Source organism: Chiloscyllium plagiosum, unplaced genomic scaffold (genome assembly GCF_037043375.1).
Source record: "Chiloscyllium plagiosum isolate Xiang-an unplaced genomic scaffold, Cpla_swu_hap1 HiC_scaffold_10, whole genome shotgun sequence".
Classification (NCBI taxonomy): domain Eukaryota; kingdom Metazoa; phylum Chordata; class Chondrichthyes; order Orectolobiformes; family Hemiscylliidae; genus Chiloscyllium; species Chiloscyllium plagiosum.
Genome location: NW_028270148.1, coordinates 70,748,251 through 70,768,407, shown reverse-complemented (window position 1 = coordinate 70,768,407; position 20,157 = coordinate 70,748,251). Strand labels below are relative to the sequence as shown.

At 41.7% G+C, this 20,157-nt stretch overlaps 1 protein-coding gene across 4 annotated transcripts in view; it reads right to left on the bottom strand.

The window, feature by feature from the left end:
- The window catches only part of LOC122552907 (uncharacterized), a 147,521-nt gene extending 128,954 nt beyond the window's left edge, over positions 1-18,567 (bottom strand). For 2 of the 4 annotated variants that reach the window (XM_087990975.1, XM_087990976.1), the window contains exons 1-2: positions 18,479-18,567; positions 8,886-9,099 (exon numbers count right to left, since the gene is read on the bottom strand). In XM_087990975.1, coding sequence (XP_087847101.1) covers positions 8,886-9,081 — 196 coding nt within the window. In that variant the 5' untranslated portion in view covers positions 9,082-9,099; positions 18,479-18,567. The remainder of the gene's footprint in view (positions 1-8,885; positions 9,100-18,478) is intronic. The other 2 variants (XM_087990974.1, XM_043696112.2) reach the window with 2 other exon arrangements.
- Between the last annotated feature and the right edge of the window lie 1,590 nt (positions 18,568-20,157).

Here is a 20,157-nt window from a genome sequence, read left to right as displayed (position 1 = left end):
ATTATTGAAATTAATTCTCCCCACCCACACCTCTTTGAATACATTCTGTGCCTTTGCCAGCCTCAATACTTGGTCTAATTGGTGTTCAATGTGGGGATGAACTGATTCATCAGCAAGTGATGTGGGGTGGGAGGTGATAATCAGAAAGAGATTTCCTTGTCCATGTTTGACTTGATGCCATGTGATTTTGTGGGGTCGGAATCAACCACACAACCTCCAATAGGGTTAGGACAATCATTTCCTGACTTTACTGCTTTACTATGATGTCTGGTGAGTCTGTTCTGCCAGTAGGGCAGAACATATCCAGGGATGGTAATGGTGATGTCTGAGACATTATGTATAATGTATGATTCCATGACTGTGGCTACGTTAGGTTGCTTCTTGACTAAAATGTGTGACAGCTGTTTCAATTTTGGCACAGATTTTAATGAGAAGGATTTTACAGGGTTGACAGGACTGTGTGTGCATTTGTTGTCTCCAACACTTTGGTTGGTGCCAATGATTTGTTTGGTTTCATTTCTTCTTTTTAACTGGGGAGTAGTTTGATACAACTGCTAGCTTGGCAGGCCATCCCATGAAGTCATTTCAGATTCAAAAAGATTGCTGTGGCTCTGGAGTCACTTATAGGCCAGACCAGGTAAGGGCAGCAAATTTTCATCAATGAATCCAATAAGCTTTTATGACAATGGCTTGTGGACACCAAATGTATTAATTTGCATAAGGAGGACTGCAACAGACTAAGACAAAGGCCAAGCGCGTTTACTGACTACACTGTCAGAATTTAGTTGCAAATGGGAATTCAATAAGTGGAACAGAGATGCTTTAACCGTAAAAAGTAAACTTTCCAGGGCAAAGGGTGAGTAGGAGAGAATAAAAAAAAATAAGATGCCAACCTGCAGTGAGGCCAGAGATGGAGTAATGTCATGAATCAGAACATGAGTTGAATGCAGAGAACAAAGCTGCGAGTGTGATTAGTGAATAGTTTTAGTTTTCAAAATAAAATTCAGATCTTAATTGTATTTACATCTCCAGTGTTTTCTTTTCTCTTTTCTTGAAAACAACTGCAAGTGTCAAGAGCAGGGAATCTCGAGTATGTACTTTATAAATTCAATCAATATTCATAAAGGCAGAGGTAACTATGAGAAAGAGTTCATATTTTTCAGTACAGTTTCCTAGATTCAGCCAGGGAGCAGATTACTTTGGACCTGGTGATTTGAGATAAGTTTAATAAATTGTTTCAGAGTAAAAGATCCCCTATGAAACAATGGCCATAGCATAGAATAAATTTTAATTTAGCATTGAGTTGGAAACAACTGTGCTAAGTTACATAAAGGTAGTTACAAAGGAATGAGAGTAGAGTGCTGGTATTGACTGAAAAAGGGATTTAGCAGCAAAGACAGTTGTAAAACATTAAAGAAAATAGGTCTTGACTCACAGAAACGGTATAGCTCAGTGAGGAAGCTGGATTCTCAGAAGAGAATAAAGGGAAGATACTGAGTGAAGTTCAGGGTAGCTTCGAATTGAAAGAAAAAGGCATAGAATGCCAGAAGGATTAGTGGCAAGCCACAGAATTGGGAAAATATTAAACACCAAGAAAAGACAACCATTTTTTGAGGGAGAAGATAAACTTTGAGGGTAAACTCATAAGCAATATCAAAACAGACATCAAGAGCTTGTTTAAATGTATAAAAATGAAGGAGAAGTCAAGGTGAAATAGGCCCATAGAGAATGAACACAGAACATAGAACAGTACATCACAATCCAGACCCTTCAGCCTTCGATGTTGTGCCAACCTCTTATCCTACTCTAAGATCAGATTAACCTACATACCCTTCATTGTACTATCTTCCATGTACCTATCCAAGAGTTGCTTAAATGCAGAATGATGCTGGAAAATAATAATAATGGGAACCAGGAAATGGCAGGGGAGTTGAATAAATATTTTGCATCAGGCTAAGCAATAGAAAACACTTAATAGCATTCCAAAATTACTAAATGATCAAATGGGAAAAATAAGAGGAAATAAATACAATAACTATCACTAGAGTAAAAGTACTAGGAAAACTAATAGTGGTAAACATCAATAAGATGCAGGACTCAATGGGATATATCGTGGATGTAGCTGCAGGTTACACTGGCAGCAATCTTCCAAGAAACCTCAGATTCTGGAAAAGTAACTGAGGATTAGAAAACTGCTAATTTTAAACTGCTTTACCTAAAAGCAATGAAACAAATAAATAGGTAACTAAAGACTCAAGATAGCATGATGTCTATTATTGGGACAATGTTAAGAGTATTATAAAGTAGATTATGGCAGAGAAATTAAAAATTCGTAATATATTATATCTGCCATTTTATCTTTACTTGATGTAATCATCATTCTAAGACTCACAAACCATTTAAGAACTCTAGATCAGAGTCAACATGGCTTCATGAAAGGGAAATCATGCTGGATAAAATAACATATAAGTTTACTTAGAAGATAAGAGCCTATGGCATTGGATTAAGTATATTAGTATAAAGAATTAACTAACTAATAAGAGAGAAAAAGTGGGGATAAGAGGGGCATTTTCAGGAATGTCAACCTGCAACAAAATGGTGTGCGAGAAGGATCAGTGCTGGAGACACAATTATTTACAATATTTGGATAAGGAAAATGAATGTAGTATAGATAAGTGTACAACTAACACAAAAATAAGTGGAAAGGCAAGGGATGAGGATGACACAAAGTGTATACCGTGGGATATGGATGGGTTAAGTAAGAGGTCAAAAACTTGGCAGATGGAATATAACATGTGAGGTTCTGCACTTCGTCAGGAAGAATCAAGCAGATGAATGTTACGTAAATAGAGAAAGACTACAGAGAGCTACCAAATAGAGGGATTTGGAAGATCTCATGAATGAATCACAAATAGCTCACATTCAGATTCAGCAGGTAATATATTCAAGGCAGAGATGAATAGATTTTTAATTAGTAAAGTAATCAAGGATTATAGGGAAAAGCCAGGAAAGTAGAGTTGAGGATTATCAGATCAGTCATGATCCAATTGAACGGTGAAGCAGACTCGATGAATTGAACGGCATACTTCTGCTCCTATGTCTTATAGTCTAATTCAAATTTTGCTTTCTGCAATGGTGGGATTCAAACCTTTATCCCCAGCACTAGCCTGGAGTTCTGTATTTCTAGTCTGGCAATGCCACCAGGCCACCACAAATTCTCATTTCAGTAGAGTAGAGCAACAGCAGAGTAAGAGGTTCAATGACTACAAGTCAGCTAGAAACAATGTACAATTGTATTTCAAGCCACCTTTTAATTCAAAAAATTGCATGAAGTGCCATTTGCAGCTACAAGTTACCCAATATACATATTCCAACCAAAAATTAATTCATGCACAAATATTGATTCTAGTCTGTTGCTGACTGTGCACATGAATTTGATTCATTACATGTAAACGTTCAGATCTATCTGTGACTTTTGCATGGGTTATTATTGTCAGTTTGATGTCTCCTCATTCCTAGTTCTTGATAGGAACAAGATCTGCGCCTTTAGATTCAAAGTCTTGGATTGATGACTTGCAAATACATGTCAAATTATTTTCACCAGTATTTTGAAAACTGTTTCTTATACTATGTCCCACTATTGCCACATGTTCTTAGCAGTAAGTTGCTTTGATGTTCCTGCTCTGATGACGAATTAGGTAAAAAAAACTTCAGTAGACAGTTCACAAATCCAATAAACTGCTTCACATCTGTTGGCCAGTGCATCACTGCTCATGTTCTCAACTTGTTAGGATCTGGGAGAGTCTTTTCCATGTCAGTACATGACCTATGTATTTGACATCAGATATTTTCAATTGCATTTTTTTCCCTCTTGTTCTGTTCCTTTCTCTTATCACAGTGCTTTTTTTCTGGCTGTTCTGTGATGACTGCTTTTTCTGCTTTCGCTCACTTATCATTAGCTGCCAGCTCTGTCAAGAACTATTTCTGCCTTCTTATCTTTCTTTCCATGTTTAGGACCTCCTTGGTCAGAGCAGATGCTAGTTCCTCAACCTTGTCTTTCAGACTGGACTTAAGAGCAGCTGTATCTCTCCTCAGCAAATGCTAAGTTGGTGTCACACTCCCAACTGCTTTGAGATTATGTTCACCAAGAAGACAATCTAGACCTGAAAGAATTTCTTTGCTGAACAGGCACTAGAAGATGACAGTCAATCACTTAATAGCCTGTGAAAGGCTGCAAATCTCTTCTGGCATGTGCAGGATTTCCAGTCCAAGTTTCAGATTTGCTTCAGCTGAGACTTGTGGATTTGTTTAAGAGACACTATTTTGATCTTCAGAACTTCATTCTCTCCACTGATTGTGCTCACAACCTCATTTATCCTTTTGCAATGAGCATCGTTTGATCATATTGCCTCCACTTCACTTCTCAGGGCTTCATTTTTGGATCTCCACCTTGAGCCACATCACACAGGCCTATGATGTTGCATGAAGCACCAGTGTCCATTAGCACTTTACCTTCACTTGATGGAATCATCATTCTAAGGGTCACAAACCATTTAAGACCTCTAGATCTGACCTTGCCAACCTGCTATAGTGTGTAGAGTAATTCTTCAGGATCATCAGCTTACATCTCTCCAGCAGCCATTTTTAGATGTTTGTTTTTCTTCTTTCAAGCTAAATATTTGCATAGAAAATGTTTCAGCTTATTACACTTATTGCAAACTTTTTCTTGCACTCTATATGCTTCCTTTGCTGTTGTGTCATGTCTTCTACAGTATTTACAACCTGTCCTCAGGCATTGATCTTTTTGCTGGCTCTTCTGCAAATATTTCTTCTTTTTTTTTGCAATATGTTGTTCTTATTTGACCTGGAATTCCCTCAGTGTCTGTTCACTCATTAATCCCAGTTCATTTTCCCCTTTCATTTAAAGATTTCATAGCTTGTAATATTTAGCTCTGAATATGACCAGCTTTCAAGCATGCCCAATAATGACTACAGTGTCATGCCTCTAAAGAGTATTTAGTTGGCTAATTCATTCAAATAGTTTCTTGCATTCAATGAGTTAATATATAAATCTCCTGCTTTATCTCCAGTCACCCTGAGGAAACGTCACTGCTTCGTTTGACTATTTGGTAGGAGGCAGCAAATAAAGGCAGGGTAATTGCTCATCCTAAAGTAATATATAGTAGGTCTAATCTATTTTGACACTTGAAGTATGATCAAATTTCATTTCCAATCCTGCATGTTCCTGCAATGTTCTCATCTAAACAATCGAATGCTTTTCCAGCCCTTGCAACAACAAAGGAAACTGAAGTGCTTGCAATGTCAAAACTGTTCCTTCCTAAAACAAGAAGACTAATGAAATGTTGAAAATGCAGAATCAATTCATTTTTAAAAGAAAAAATACTGCATGAAACAATAAATTACTTTGAACTCTTGCCTCATAGGCAAACATGCACAGCTAATTTATCTAACTGGATACTGACATTCCCACAACCTACACTTTTACATTATTCACATGTCAGACACATCTCACAGCTTTTCACCAGTTGTTTGTTAGTAGACAAGAAAGACAAGTTGTTGGAGCTTTTCGCAATTAACACCCCAAATATTAAATTATCACAACAATTTATACAACAGCAGGGTAGGTGCTAATTGGTTGACAAGTTGACTCTAATTTGCTGTGTTAGAGCTAATTATTTGAGGCATCACACTACATGCACTTGCCATGTACTAAATCATAAACATTTCTCTGGAAGACATAGCAGATTACAGATGTTTGCAGGACCTGACGACATGGAGGAAAGTATCACTGCGTGAGAATTATTCCCCACAAAGAAACAGTGGCCAGAGTAATCAGAATGGGAGCAATAGATACTATTGTCACAGATACATCAGGGAACAGCTCATCTGGAACTATGTGACCACTCAAACTTCATTACTGATCCACAACAATTCCTGATCCAGAATACTACTGAAAACAGACAAAAGTGTTTGTGGAGGAATAAGACAGTGCTATTTTCTGGGTCTATAGATTGTGAAGGAGCAAAAATGGTTTTAGTAGAATGATATGCTCTTCTTGTCAGATGTGGAAGTTTAGGGAGAGTTTACAGGTTACTGCGGATTATATCTGCAATAAATGCCGTTGGTTGCGAATCCTGTCATATTGAATGGATCGGTTGGAGGGACAGTTAGAGGCAATGAGGAATTTGCAACAGCAAAAAAATGTGATGGATTGCAGTTATAGGAAGGGGGAATGTCACAGATACAGTCACATAAATGGATTAACTCGATGAAAGGTAAGAGAGATGGGCAGTTAGTGCAGGACTTCTGTGGCTATCCCCATTTCAAACAAGTATGCTGTTTTGGAAAATGTAGGGGGTGATGGATTCTCAGGAGAACGTAGCATGAACAGCCAAGTTTCTGGTATTGAGACTGGCTTGAATGCAGTGAGGGATACATCGGGTTCCAAGAGATCAATTGCATTTGGGGACTCTCTAGTCAGTAGTACAGACAGACGTTTCCGTGGCCAGCAGTGAAAAATCAGAATGGTGTGTTGCTTCCCTGGTGCCAGGATCAAGGATGTCTCAGAGAGGGTGCAGCATGTTCTCAAGGGGGTGAGGGACCAGCAGGAGGTCATTGTACATATTGGAACAAACAACTTAGGAAAGGAAATGGTTGAAATTCTGAAGGGTGATTACATAGAGTTAGGCAGGAATTTAAAAAGGATGTCCTCGAGTGTAGTAATATCTGGATTACTCCTGGTGAGGGCAGGAATAAGAGGATAGAGAAGATGAATGCATGGCTGAGGAGCTGGTGTATGGGAGAAGGATTCACATTTTTGGATCATTGGAATCTCTTTTGGGGTACAAGTGACCTGTACAAGAAGGACGAATTGCATCTAAATTGGAAGGGGACTAATATACTGGCAGGGAGATTTGCTTGAGCTGCTCGGGAGGATTTAAACTAGTAAGGCTGGTGGAGGGGGGGTGAGGGGACCCAGGGAGATAGTGAAGAAAGAGATCAATTTGAGACTGGTACAGTTGAGAACAGAAGCGAGTCAAACAGTCAGGGCAGGCAGGGACAAAGCAGAGAACAAGGTAGGACTAATAAATTAAACTGCATTTATTTCAATACAAGGGGCCTAACAGGGAAGGCAGATGAACTCAGGGCATGGTTAGGAACCTGGGACTGGGATATCAAAGCAATTACAGAAACATGGCTCAGGGATGGGCAGGACTGGCAGCTTAATATTCCAGGATACAAATGCTGCAGGAAGGTTAGAAAGAGAGGCAAGAGAGGAGGGGGAGTGGTGTTTTTAATAAGGGATAGTATTACAGCTGTGCTGAGGGAGGATATTCCCGGAAATAGATCCAGGGAAGTTATTTGGGTGGAACTAAGAAATGAGAAAGGCATGATCACCTTATTGGGATTGTATTATAGACCCCCTAATAGTCAGAGGGAAATTGAGAAACAAATTTGTAAGGAGATCTCAGTTATCTGTAAGAATAATAGGGTGGTTATGGTAGGGGATTCTAACTTTCCAAACATAGACTGGGACTACCATAGTATTAAGGGTTTAGATGGAAAGGAATTTGTTAAGCATGTACAAGAAAATTTTCTGATTCAGTATGTGGATGTACCCACTAGAGAAGGCGCAAAATTTGACCTACTCTTGGGAAATAAGGCAGGGCAGGTGACTGAGGTGTCAGTGAGGGAGCACTTTGGGGCCTGCGACCATAATTCTATTGGATCAAAAATAGTAATGGAAAAGGATAGACCAGATCTAAAAGTTGAAGTTATAAATTGGAGAAAGGCTAATTTTGACGGTATTAAGCAAGAACTTTCCAAAGCTGATTGGGGGCAAATGTTCGCAGGTAAAGGGACGGCTGGAAAATGGGAAGCTTTCGGAAATAAGATAACTAGAGTCCAGAGAAAGTATATTCCTGTTCGGATGAAAAGAAAGGTTGGTAGGTATAGGGAATGCTGGATAACTAAAGAAATTGAGGGTTTCATTAAGAAAAAGGAAGCATAAGTCAGGTATAGACAGGATAGATCGAGTGAATCCTTCGAACAGTATAAAGGCAGTAGGAGTATACTTAAGAGGGAAATCAGGAGGGCAAAATGGGGACATGAGATAGCTTTGGCAAATAGAATTAAGGAGAATCCAAAGGTTCTTACAAATACATTAAGGACAAAAGGGTAACTAGGGAGAGAATAGGGCCCCTCAAAGATCAGCAAAGCGTCCTTTGTGTGGAGCCGCAGGAGATGGGGAGATACAAAATGAGTATCTTGCATCAATATTTACTGTGGAAAAGGAGATGGAAGATCTAGAATGTAGGGATATAGATGGTGACATTTTGTAAAATGTCCATATTATAGAGGAGGAAGTGCTGGATATATTGAAGTGCATAAAAGTGGATAAATCCTCAGGACCTGATCAGGTGTACCCTAGAACTCTGTGGGAAGCTCGAGAAGTGATTGCTGGGCCTCTTGCCGAGATACTTGTATCATCGATAGTCACAGGTGAGGTGCCGAAAGACTGGAGGTTGGCTAACGTGGTGCCACTGTTTAATAAGGGTGATAAGGAAAAGCCAGGGAACTATAGAACCAGTGAGAAGAATTCAGTGGTGGCCAAGTTGTTGGAGGGAATCCTGAGGGACAGGATGTACATGTATTTGGAAAGACAAGGACTGATTAAGGATAGTCAACATGGTTTTGCGCGGGGGGGATCGAAGATGGCGGCGATCTGAGAAGATTGCACTGCAGAGCCTCGCATCGCAGAAGGAGCAGGACAGTCCTTTAACCCACCCAACCCAGGTCATCGGGATTTCTTGGGGCGGTGGAAAGATTGTGGAGCCCCAAGAAACATTTAAAAATTGACTTACCTGTATTTTCAGCTGTCCAGAAATGCCTAAAGAGGGAGGAGGAGCATCCAAGGGCGGATCTGCAGCTCAGCCTGCAGCAGCCTCGGAGATGATTACTCTCCAGGACCTGGTGAACCAAGTCGGGAAGACTCATGAGATGCTGGAGGAACAGATTGAAGAGAAGCTGGCTCCAATCTCTCTCATGCTGGAGAAGCATAAGCAGCAGCTGGGAGACCTGGAGAAGAGGACGGATGAGATGGAGCACAGAGTCACAGTAGTGGAAGCTGATGCCAGCTCATTCAAGGATTAAATCCAAGCCCTGAAGACGCAGGTTCGTAATTTGCGTGACCAAGTGGATGATCTTGAAAACAGGGGCAGGAGAAAAAACATTCGGATCATCGGTCTGCCCGAGGGTAAGGACGGTGAGCGGCCTGCGGAATTTGTTGAAAATTGGCTTCTGAAATTCCTTGACTTGGAGGCTGGCATGAGAGGATTGAAGATAGAGATGGCTCACCAGGTAGCAGCGCGGAGATCGGGTCTGGGTCAATGCCCTCGTCCTCTCCTGGTGCGGTTCCATCATTACCGGGATAAGGAGAGAGTCATAGAGGCTTCCAGACTCCAGGGGAAGGATCTGAAGGCCCTAATTTATGACGGGTCTAAGATCATGTTTTTTCAGGACTTTTCAACAGCGGTGATCCAGAAACGAAAATCATATGATGGTGTCAAGAGAAGACTGAGGGAGCTTGGGATTCAGTACTCCCGGAGATATCTGGCAGTGCTTCGGATCACCTTAGATGGATCCATGCATCTCTTTGACACATCGGAGAAGGCAAGAGACTTTGTGGACAAACTAACCCAATTTAAACAATTGTAGTATGAATAAATATTGTTGCTTGGGTATGTGTTTATCATTCTGTAAAAAAAATGGAGGAAATCCGGTTGGAGCTTTGTTTTTCCCTTTTTTTCCTCTATTGATAATAATTTGGTTCAAACTATGTCTGGCGGTGGTTAAGATGTACATTTTAAATTTCTAAGTTACGACATACCAAAGGATGCGTGGGGTGTTTATTCCCAAGAATGCTTTTTTATTCATATTGATATTCTATGGGGTGTTTATTCTTTTTAGCTTGTGCTTGTGATGTGGCTCTAGCTGGGAGAAGTGAAGGTGGTTGAGATGGTTAGATGTCTACTTATGGGCAGTTCGGGATGGGTAGTTGCCCCCTCCGGGCAGGGGTTGAGTTCCCCTACTCAGCGCTATTGGCGCTTTATATGTTGGTTTGTTTTCTGGTTTTTGTTGTTTTTTATTTTTAATAAGTTTGTATGTTTGCTAAATGTAGTGGTTTTAGTTAATGTAGTTTTTATATTTGGTGGACCATGCAACACTAAGGCTCAGCAATTTGTGGTTCGGGTTCCTCCTCTCTGGAATTTAAATGTAATCGCAGAAGATTATGGCTAATGATTGATTAAAAGGTGTACCTGGAATATCAAGGGAAGTCACTCACCAATTAAGAGGAAGAAGTTACTCTTGAGTCTTAGAAAGGAGAAGGTGGATATTGCTTTGTTGTAGGAGACACATTTGGATGACAAGGAGCATCTGAAATTACAGCAGAATGGCTTTGACTGAGTTTATTTTTCATTATTTAATACCAGAAGTAGGGGTGTGGCTATATTGGTTAGGAAAAATCTCCTATTTAAATTGTTGGAATGTGTTAAAGACACATATGGGAGGTGTGTAATTCTTGATAAATGGGGAAGAATATGGTGTTTTAAATGTTTATTGTTCCCCCAGCTCATCCTCTTAAATTCTTGGTAGATGCCTTTTCTAAACTGATATATCTCAAGTCTTGGCACATCATTATAGGGGGAGATTTTAACTGTCTCATGGACCCCACAGTAGACAGATTGCCTAAAGGTCCCTCAATACCCTCTGCACAAACTAAACAGTTATTGGGTCTGTGCGGGGAATTAGGGTTGGTGGACGTCTGGAGGCGTCTCCACCCTACAGGTACAGATTTCACATTTTTCTCCAATCAGCATAGATGTCACACGAGGATTTATTTTTTGCTGACTCCTCCGGTAACCCTGGATCTTGTGGCATTTTGTACGATTGGTAATATTGCCATCTCCGATCATGCTCCAGTATATCTCATGGTTAAGATTAAGGATGTTACAGTGGATTCAAGGTACTGGAAAATGGACCCCTTTATTCTCATGGACAGTAAGTTTGTGGAGTATTTCTCTCGGGAATTTCGGGCATTCTTAGACATCAACATAGGCTCGGTTAATAGCTCATCTGTTCTCTGGGAAATTGCCAAAACTTATGCTAGGAGGTTAGTTATTTCATATTCCACAAGTAGGAAGTGGCAGAAGGGTGAGCAGCAACGTCTCCTTGAAGCACGGTTGAAGGGAGCCAAGAAGGCCTATTTTGACAGACCCTATTGGTCAAACTACAGAGGATTATGGCACTGTGGTCTGCACTAAATTCTGTGCTCACGCAGACGGCAAAAAAGGAGTTGGCTTTTGCAAAGCAAAGGTTATACGAGCATGGTGACAAGCCAGGCAAATACTTAGCATACCTTGCCAGAAAGAAAAGTGCCCCACAAATCATTACAATGATTAGGGAAGGGTCTGGGAACCTAACATGTGATTCTAAAAGGATTAATGTGGCGTTCCAGAGATTCCACTCTAAGTTATATCAGTCAGAGAATTGTGAGGAGGGGCAGGCCAAAATGAAATCATTTTTTAGAGATCTGAAGCTCCTGGGTGTGACTCCCGAACAAGTCCTTTCTCAATGCCCCATTATCAGAACAAGAAGTGCAGGAAGCTGTGAGGCAGCTTCAGAGTGGAAAGGCACCCGGTCCTGACAGACTTCCCAGTGAATTTTATTAGGAATTATAAGTATACTGTCAGGCCCAATGCTGAATATGTTTAATGATTCATACAGTCATGATTGTTTCCCACCATCTCTGAGAGAGGCCAATATTTCACTTATCCTTAAAAAAGGGATGGATCCAGAAGACTGTGCTTCATACAGGCCCATCTCACTCTTAAATGTGGACTTTAAGATCCTCTCTAAGGCTCTTGCGTTAAGGCTGGAGACTGTGTTACCTTCTATTATTAAAGAGGATCAGACGGGCTTCATAAAGGGTCGCAGATCCTCCAATAATGTTAGGAGGCTGCTTAACGTAATTCAAGCATGCCAACAGCAGTCAATATAGGGATTGGTGATTTCTTTAGATGCAGAGAAGGCATTTGACCGAGTTGAGAGGCCGTACCTTTTCTATACTCTAGACCGGTTTGGTCTGGGCGAAGTTTTCATAAGATGGGTAAAGGTTCTCTACAGTGTACCTCTCGCTGCGGTCATTACCAACCGGGTACGATCAAGCAATTTTAATATTTCTAGGGGCAGCCGGCAGGGCTGTCCCTTTTCACCATTACTTTTTACGTTGGGGATTGAACCGTTGGCAGAGGCCATTCATGGGGATCCCAATATATCAGCTCCAGAAATGGGGGTCAAAATTACATAAAATCTCGTATGCAGACGATGTTCTAATTTTCTTGACAAATCCAGCAGTTTCAGTGCCTCGTCTGATACAATGCATTCACGCATTTGGCACTTTTTCAGGGTATAAGATTAATTTTGCTAAATCAGAGGCTATGCCTATGGGTGGTCGTACGAAAGAGTTGGCTCTTGAGAGTGACTATAGATTCCCATTTAGGTGGTCACAGGGGGGTTTTGTGTTTTTGGGCATATTCATTACTCCAGTTCTGGATTGGCTATTCAAAGCCAATTTTACTCAATTATTTGGAAAAATTAAACAAGATCTCCAAAGATGAGAGGCACTTCCAGTCTCATGGTTGGGTCAGATAGCGCTTATTAAGATGAATATTCTCCCTCATTTGCTATACCCTATATGGATGCTCCCCCTGATTTTCAATAAACAAACACTCAGGAGACCGAACGGTTGGTTCAGCTCCTTTATCTGGCACTGTAAACGGGCCCTCATTAAATTAGCCAAACTGCAGTTGCCTCACAGATTGGGGAGAGTAGACCTTCCAGACATTAAAAATTACTAATTAAGCTCACTTTTGACCTACATGAATGATTGGGTTTGTGGGGACCCTCTTTCAATATGGCTAGATATCGAAGCCTCCCAGGCAAGGTGCCCCCTTACCAGTTAGCTGTTTTTGGACAAGGTGAGGACAGTGTTGGGGAGATTTCACTGGGGTGTTTAATGTAGGGCTAGGGAGGGTGACACTTCCAGCCCTGAAATGGTTAACAACAGCCAAGCGAGCTGCTGCAGGCGACTGCATGACTGCTGGAGCTTGTAAGGGATATGCATAATGTTAATTAAATCTTGGAGCCTGTAAATACCAGCCAGTATCAATTGCCCCATCGAAACTCGGGATTAATAAAGAAACCGATCGGAATCTGTAACTGTTAGACAAGTGTGAATTGCTCTATCAGAACCTGTAACTATTGAGTGTGAATGGCTCTATTTAAGTCTAAAGTTGATAAGTGTAATTGACAATTTAGTTAAACTGAAACTATTGAAAATGGCTAGCCTGTCAGACGCATAGTAATTCCTTGAAACAATGAACTATTGAATACGGGATCGGAACCGCTCCCGGGGATGGCTGAGCCATTGTCAAGCACAGCAGGAGCTGGACAGGCACTTCGATGCGGCCAATAGGAGGACGGATCCCCAGCGCGCAGATGAATGGACCAATGGGGAAGGCAAACTGACCGGGGACTCCAGGCAGCGCGAAGTATAATTGTGTCAAGTTTGAACGGGAAGACAGAACGCCTTCTCCAACGAATGCATGCTTGTAGATTCGTTGTACCAGTTAAGATTCTGTGAATAAACTGCTGTCTGCGTCTAACCATAGTTGCCAGTGTGAGTCTCTCCTTCCGAAAGAACACGCAAAGACGGGACCCCGCGGGTCCATCTTAACAACAGTGAGGGAATATTAACCCAATAGTCATCAATACTGTTAAAGCATGGAGGGCAATTCGGCAGATGGTAAGTAATATTGGCAAAACACCTTTGTTTACACCTTTAGTGGTTATCAAACGGGTATGACAGATTCAGGATTTAAACGTTGGGCAGCTAGGGGTGTGTCTTGCATGGGTGATTTATTTGAGGGAGATGTCATGATATCCTTCGATCAGTTAATACGGAAGTACGAATTACCTAATAGAGACCTCTTTCACTTTTTTCAAGTTAGGGATTTTATTCAAAAAAAGACCACACATTTGACTGATCCCTACAAATCTGACATAGAAAGAGGGGTACTAAGGGCTAAGAGTACACTCTCTGTCAGTACTTTATATCACCAATTGGGGGGTGCCACCTCAGATGAGTCTGATTGACTCTGCAAGATGTGGGAAAGAGAGTTGGGTGTTGAAGTTTCTTCAGAGGCATGGGAGGATATTTGGGAGAATGCAAGGAAGATATCAATTTGCAATAGGACCCATGCTTTACTGTTGAAGATTCTCCACAGGGTCCACTTAGCCCCAGACCGTTTGTCAAAATTTAAACCAGGGGTATCTTCAGCATGTCCCAAGTGCAAGGTCTGCACAGGCACTCTTACCCACTGTCTTTGGTCTTGTGACAGGCTTCAAACATATTGGAGTGCTGTGGCGGGTGCAATGGAGAGGATTTTGGGTGTAGGGTGGAGAAGAACCCTATTTCTCTCTTTTTGGGCCTACCCACTGTATTTCCTGCAGACGCGCATAAGAAAAAACTTTTCAATATTCTTACGTTCTGTGCAAGGAAGAATATCTTGCTAGGTTGGATATCCGAAACCCCCGAGGCCTGTCGGGTTGGCGGAAGATTGTTATGGAGCATATTCCCCTGGATTTTTCACAAATATGGTACACCACAAAACTGAGAATTTTTACAAGACATGGCAACCCTTTTTGAAATACTTGGACACAGACTTATCTGCCACACTAACAAGGGCTGTTATATAGCCGTAACGATTGTGTTTCATGAGTCCAATATCCAGGGAGGAGGAACTGTGAACGTATGAGTGTTTTGTTTAGCTGGGCTGAGTTATTACTATTTATTTGTTTGTTGTTAGTTATTTATTTATTTAGTTAAATAGCTAGTTTAGGTTTTTTTTAATTTTATATTTCTCTACATGTTTATACATTCGTACAGGAGGGTGGGTTGGGGAATTTTTTTTATTATTTGGGTTTATTTTTGTACTGTTTTGAATTGCATTGTTTTGTATTTGTTGTAATATTTAAAATATATTTTTTAAAAACCTGGCTTTGTGCATGGGAATTTATGTCTCACAAACTTGGTTGAGTTTTTTGAAGAAGTAACAAAGAGGATTGATGAGGGCAGAGCGGTAGATGTGATGTATATGGACTTCAGTAAAGCATTCAACAAGGTTCCCCATGGGAGACTGGTTAGCAAGGTTAGATCTCATGGAAAACAGGGAGAAATCACCATTTGGATACAGAACTGGCTCAAAGGTAGAAGACTGAGGGTGGTGATGGAGGGTTGTTTTTCAGACTAGAGGCCTGTGACCGCTGGAGTGCCACAAGGATCAGTGCTGGGTCCTCTACTTTTCATCATTTATATAAATGATTTGGATGTGAGCATAAGAGATATAGTTAGTAAGTTCGCAAATGACACTAAAATTGGAGGTGTAGTGGACAGCGAAGAAAATTACCTCAGGTTACAACAGGATCTTGATCAGATGGGTCACTGGGCTGAAAAGTAGCAGATAAATGAGAGGTGCTGCATTTTGGGAAAGCAAATCTTACACACTTACTGGTAAGGTCCTAAGGTGTGTTGCTGAACAAAGAGACCTTGAAGTGCAGGTTCTTAGCGCCTTGAAAGTGGAGTCACAGGTAGATAGGATAGTGAAGAAGGCGTTTGGTATGCTTTCCTTTATTGGTCAGGGTATTGAGTACAGGAGTTGGGAGGTCATGTTGCAACTGTACAGGACATCGGCTCGGCCACTGTTGGAATATTGCGTGCAATTCTGGTCTCCTTCCTATCGGAAAGATGTTGTGAAACATCTGAACCCATTCAGGTTCAGAAAAGATTTGCAAGGATGTTGCCAGGGTTGGAAGATTTGAGCTATAGGGAGAGGCTGTACAGGCTGGGGCTGTTTTCCCTGGAGCGTCAGAGGCTGAGGGGTGACCTTATGGAGATATACAAAATCATGTGTAGGATAAATAGACAAAGTCTCTTCCCTGGAGTGGGGGGAGTCTAGAACTAGAGGGCATTGGTTTAGGGTGAGAGGGGAAAGATATAAATGAGACCTAAGGGACAACTCTTTCACGCATAGAATGGTACGTGTATGGAATGAGCTGCCAGAGGAAGTGGTGGAGGCTAGTACAATTGCACCATTTAAAAGGCATTTGGATGGGTATATGAATAGGCGGTTTGGAGGGATGTGGGCTAGGTGCTGGCAGGTGGGACTAGATTGGGTTGGGATACCAGGTCGGCATGGACAGGTTGGACCGAAGGGTCTGTTTCCGTGTTGTACATCTTTGTGACTCTATGATTCAATTTTGCCAAGGGTTTTCATCTTGCATTCATCAGGATCATTCCCAAAATTAATCATTCAAAGGAAAACCATCATTTTTCCTACATGACAGGAGAATGCTAATAAATGTGGCCCATAAATGCTGATTGAGGGTTAACTGCCAGGCTTTGTTTAGAATTTGAACCCAGTCAGAGTAACTCAGGTCGGGATATTGCCTTGAGAAATGAACCAGCAAATGGCTCTCACCTATTTTGTTCCATTCAATAGATACAATGTATGGACATGTTCTTCTTATCTGCAAAGAACAGGGCACTAGTATTAGTTTGTGGAGTTTCCTGTATCCTAATCCCTGAAACCTATCCTCATTCAGAAGCAAGGTAAGATCCTCGTACACACATTCTCCAGTAATGGCCACATGCACTGCACTCTAATCCTTCTGTCTTTATCATTACAGGTTCCCACCTCAAGCCCTAAACACTTCTCATCCTACTGCAAGCTCCCAGGAGCAATATCCACAATGCTCTCCCACAGACCCCAGCATTCACCTTCACCACTGTTGAACTCCACAAGGAGACAGAGCCACCTCCCTCTTCCAGGATAAATGGCAAGATGGAAAGTAAAGAGGGAGGTACTATGTCAATTGCAACCACCATCCAACTGCTCTTCAACCCAAAGCAGATGACTCAGTTTCATATACCAACCTCTGACCCAAGAACTACATCGCCACCCCCCATTCTGACCTAGAGTGACTCAATTCCACCCACTAATGCTACCTTCGACCTGACCCAGCACTCTCTCCCATCAGCACCTCCATGTCCTGACTCAACCACTCAACTCCTCACTCAAAGATTTGATACTTTTACTCACTGACTTAAAGACTTGATACCTTTAAAACCTTGACTGAATGGGGCAGCTAATGTCTTGGATGGGGAGGGGCAGGCTGTTGTCACTTTGTCTGCCTTCTCCTACATTCCTTACAGCAATGCTGCACTGATCCACTGCTGCTGCAGCCAGGATCACAGACTGCAGCAATGCACACAGTTATCAACACTGAGATGTGGACCACAATAAACAGTATCTGTAATTGGAGGTACATGGGTTCAAAGTCATATTGGATTTTTAAAAGTTCACTTTTTCTTCATACAAATACTTTTTTTCCACAGGATTTGAACATTTCCAGCATTTGTTGCCCATCCCAATTGCCGTTGACTTGAGGAACATGCTTGGCCATTCCATAGGGCAGTAAAGAGTTAACCACTTTGCTGTAGGTCTGGAGTTATATACTGATTAGGGGAGGATGGCAGATCTTCCTTCCCTAAAGGACAACCAGATGAGTTTTTACAACAATCGTTTCCTGGTCATCCATAGCCTTTTTTAAAATTGCATATTTTTTAACTAAGTTCAAATGTCACTACCTTTCATGGTGGAATTAAAACCTGTGTCCCTAGTCATGCATTTCAGGATAACAATCCAGTGATAATTCCACTATACCAGTCTGCTAGACCTGCTTAGTTTCTTCAGGACAGGCTGCATGTATTTCAGATCCCAACATCCCAACACTGCTTTTAACTGAGTACCATTAGGCCTGAGAATGTGACATACTGTGAAGAAACTAACTGATCTGTACTGCACTTCATCTAATGTCAATTTTCAGCTGTTATGTTTTATAAATATTAGGAAAAAGTATATTTTGCAGGGAAATCTTACTTTTTTCCAGAAGAAACTTTCCTCTCCGTGTTAACGTCGACCCTATCATGGGTATTTCGGTCCCCCTCTCCCTTTGAACGGGGTGTGAAACCGCGAGGTGATGTTTTGACAAATCTAACTGAGCAGACAGCTATTTTTCCGTTTCCACTATTTCTAATTCTTTTCACATCCGCTCTCCCCCTATTTTACCGGGATATCTGTATGTTATTTACAGCGACTAAGTCTCCCCATTATTTTAATCGTCTTTTTTGAACCTCCTTATTCAATTATATACGCAGCCACGTTTCAATAAATCTTCCTTGAGGGCAATAAGCTCTTTCTGCTCTGAAACATGTTATTATAAGCAGCAAAATAAACAGAACCTAGCCGTCAGCCCTGACTGGTGCTGTTCCTACCGTTCAAGTCAAGTCTTTTCAAAGCAACCCAGATGCAGGTTGGACGTATTTTGTCAGTTCTGACGGCCATTAGCCTCCCTGCAGCATCGTCTGCCTCGACATTCAGTGTGTCTCAGCCGTACTGCTCGGTCCAATGAGAAATTGCATTCCGGGTGGCCAAGGAACCATGGAAACGGCTTGCAACAATTGTGGATTTCATCCGGCGCTGATAGAAGGAGGTCTCAACAGAAAAGAATAATGTGTTGAAAGATCCCAACAATCCAACCAAACGGTGCCCAGGCAAACATTGCATGAAAAAAACAATAAAAATACAATTAAAAAAATGTTGATGACCAACTAGGTCCCAAGAAACAGCCTGAACATTTTGTTCTGGGGAAAGGGGAGGTATATTTAATGGATCATTTATTTCCCCCTGAGCATCTTCCACTTCATGTGGATGTCTAAAATGGACTGTGTCTGCAAGGACTCCATTTACAAAACCCTTGGATAATGGGGAGGAGGGGCGAACATACCCAACATCAAAGTTTGTGAGAAGATTTGTAGCTCGTTGTTGTGGTTCTGTTCGCCCTCATCCTGATGGCTACCTTTGTGTGTGGCTGCATCAAGCTGTGCGAACATCCTTGATATACAAACATCAGGTGGCACCACATACATTCTACCTGTCCCCAGTGTTGTGAAGGATGGGACGGATTGTGTTGCCATGGATTGCTCCAAGTTGTTGGACCATTCTGTATCACCTGTCCTTCGTGGAGAAATTTGCAAAAAAAACGCCTTTGACCACAAGTCCATCAGGAAGTGGTCAGCACATAGCATCCTTGAGACCCTGCAGGATCCTCCACGTGGATCCTGTCACGTGGTTCCCTGAGCTGACTGTCAAAGTCTTTTGGCAAAATGCCTCATCACCAGAACTTTCCAACAGGCACCAAGATTTAATTTGGCTGGTGGTGAAAAGGGCACTACCTGTGCGATTCTTCATGTACATCCAGTCGGTCTGCACCACTGTACTCTGTCCTCAAAGTGACTGCAGAAGGGGTGGGGGTGTGGAGAATGTCACACATGTCCTACTGGAATGTGCCTTTGCAAAGGAAGTCTAGAGAAAGATGTAGTGGTTTTTGTCAAAGTAATCCCAAGCAGCTCTATGACACCAGGACTCTGTGCTCCTCGGTCTGCTCCATGGGATGCACACCAAGACAAACGTGGAACGTGCCTGGAGGACCATCAACTCGATGAAAGATGTTGTTTGGTCTGCCCAAAATCTGTTGGTCTTCCAAAGAAAAGAGTTGATCTCCTGTTCCTCACATGCTGCCTGACCAGCTGTGCTTATCCAGCACATGTTTTGACTCTGATTTCCAGCGTCTGCAGTCCTCACCTCCACCTCCTTGACTGAGTATTGGCACATTCCAAGGTCTAGGACTATGTGCTGAGGGATGTACTAAAGCTTGGGGCAGCTGCCACCAAAGTGCAGAGGGGAAAGACCACCATCTAAAATCTTTTGGCTGAAGTTAATCAGGGGTCTGTTCTGTTATTGGACCCTTCCGATGCCTCAAATATATGTAAATATAATCTTGTATAAGTAAGAAATGCCTTTGGTTTGTTCATTATATAGAGTCAAACTCCACTGTTTGTTTATTCATTCGCTACTATACAAAACACCGTTTCTCTGAAGATAATTTTATGCA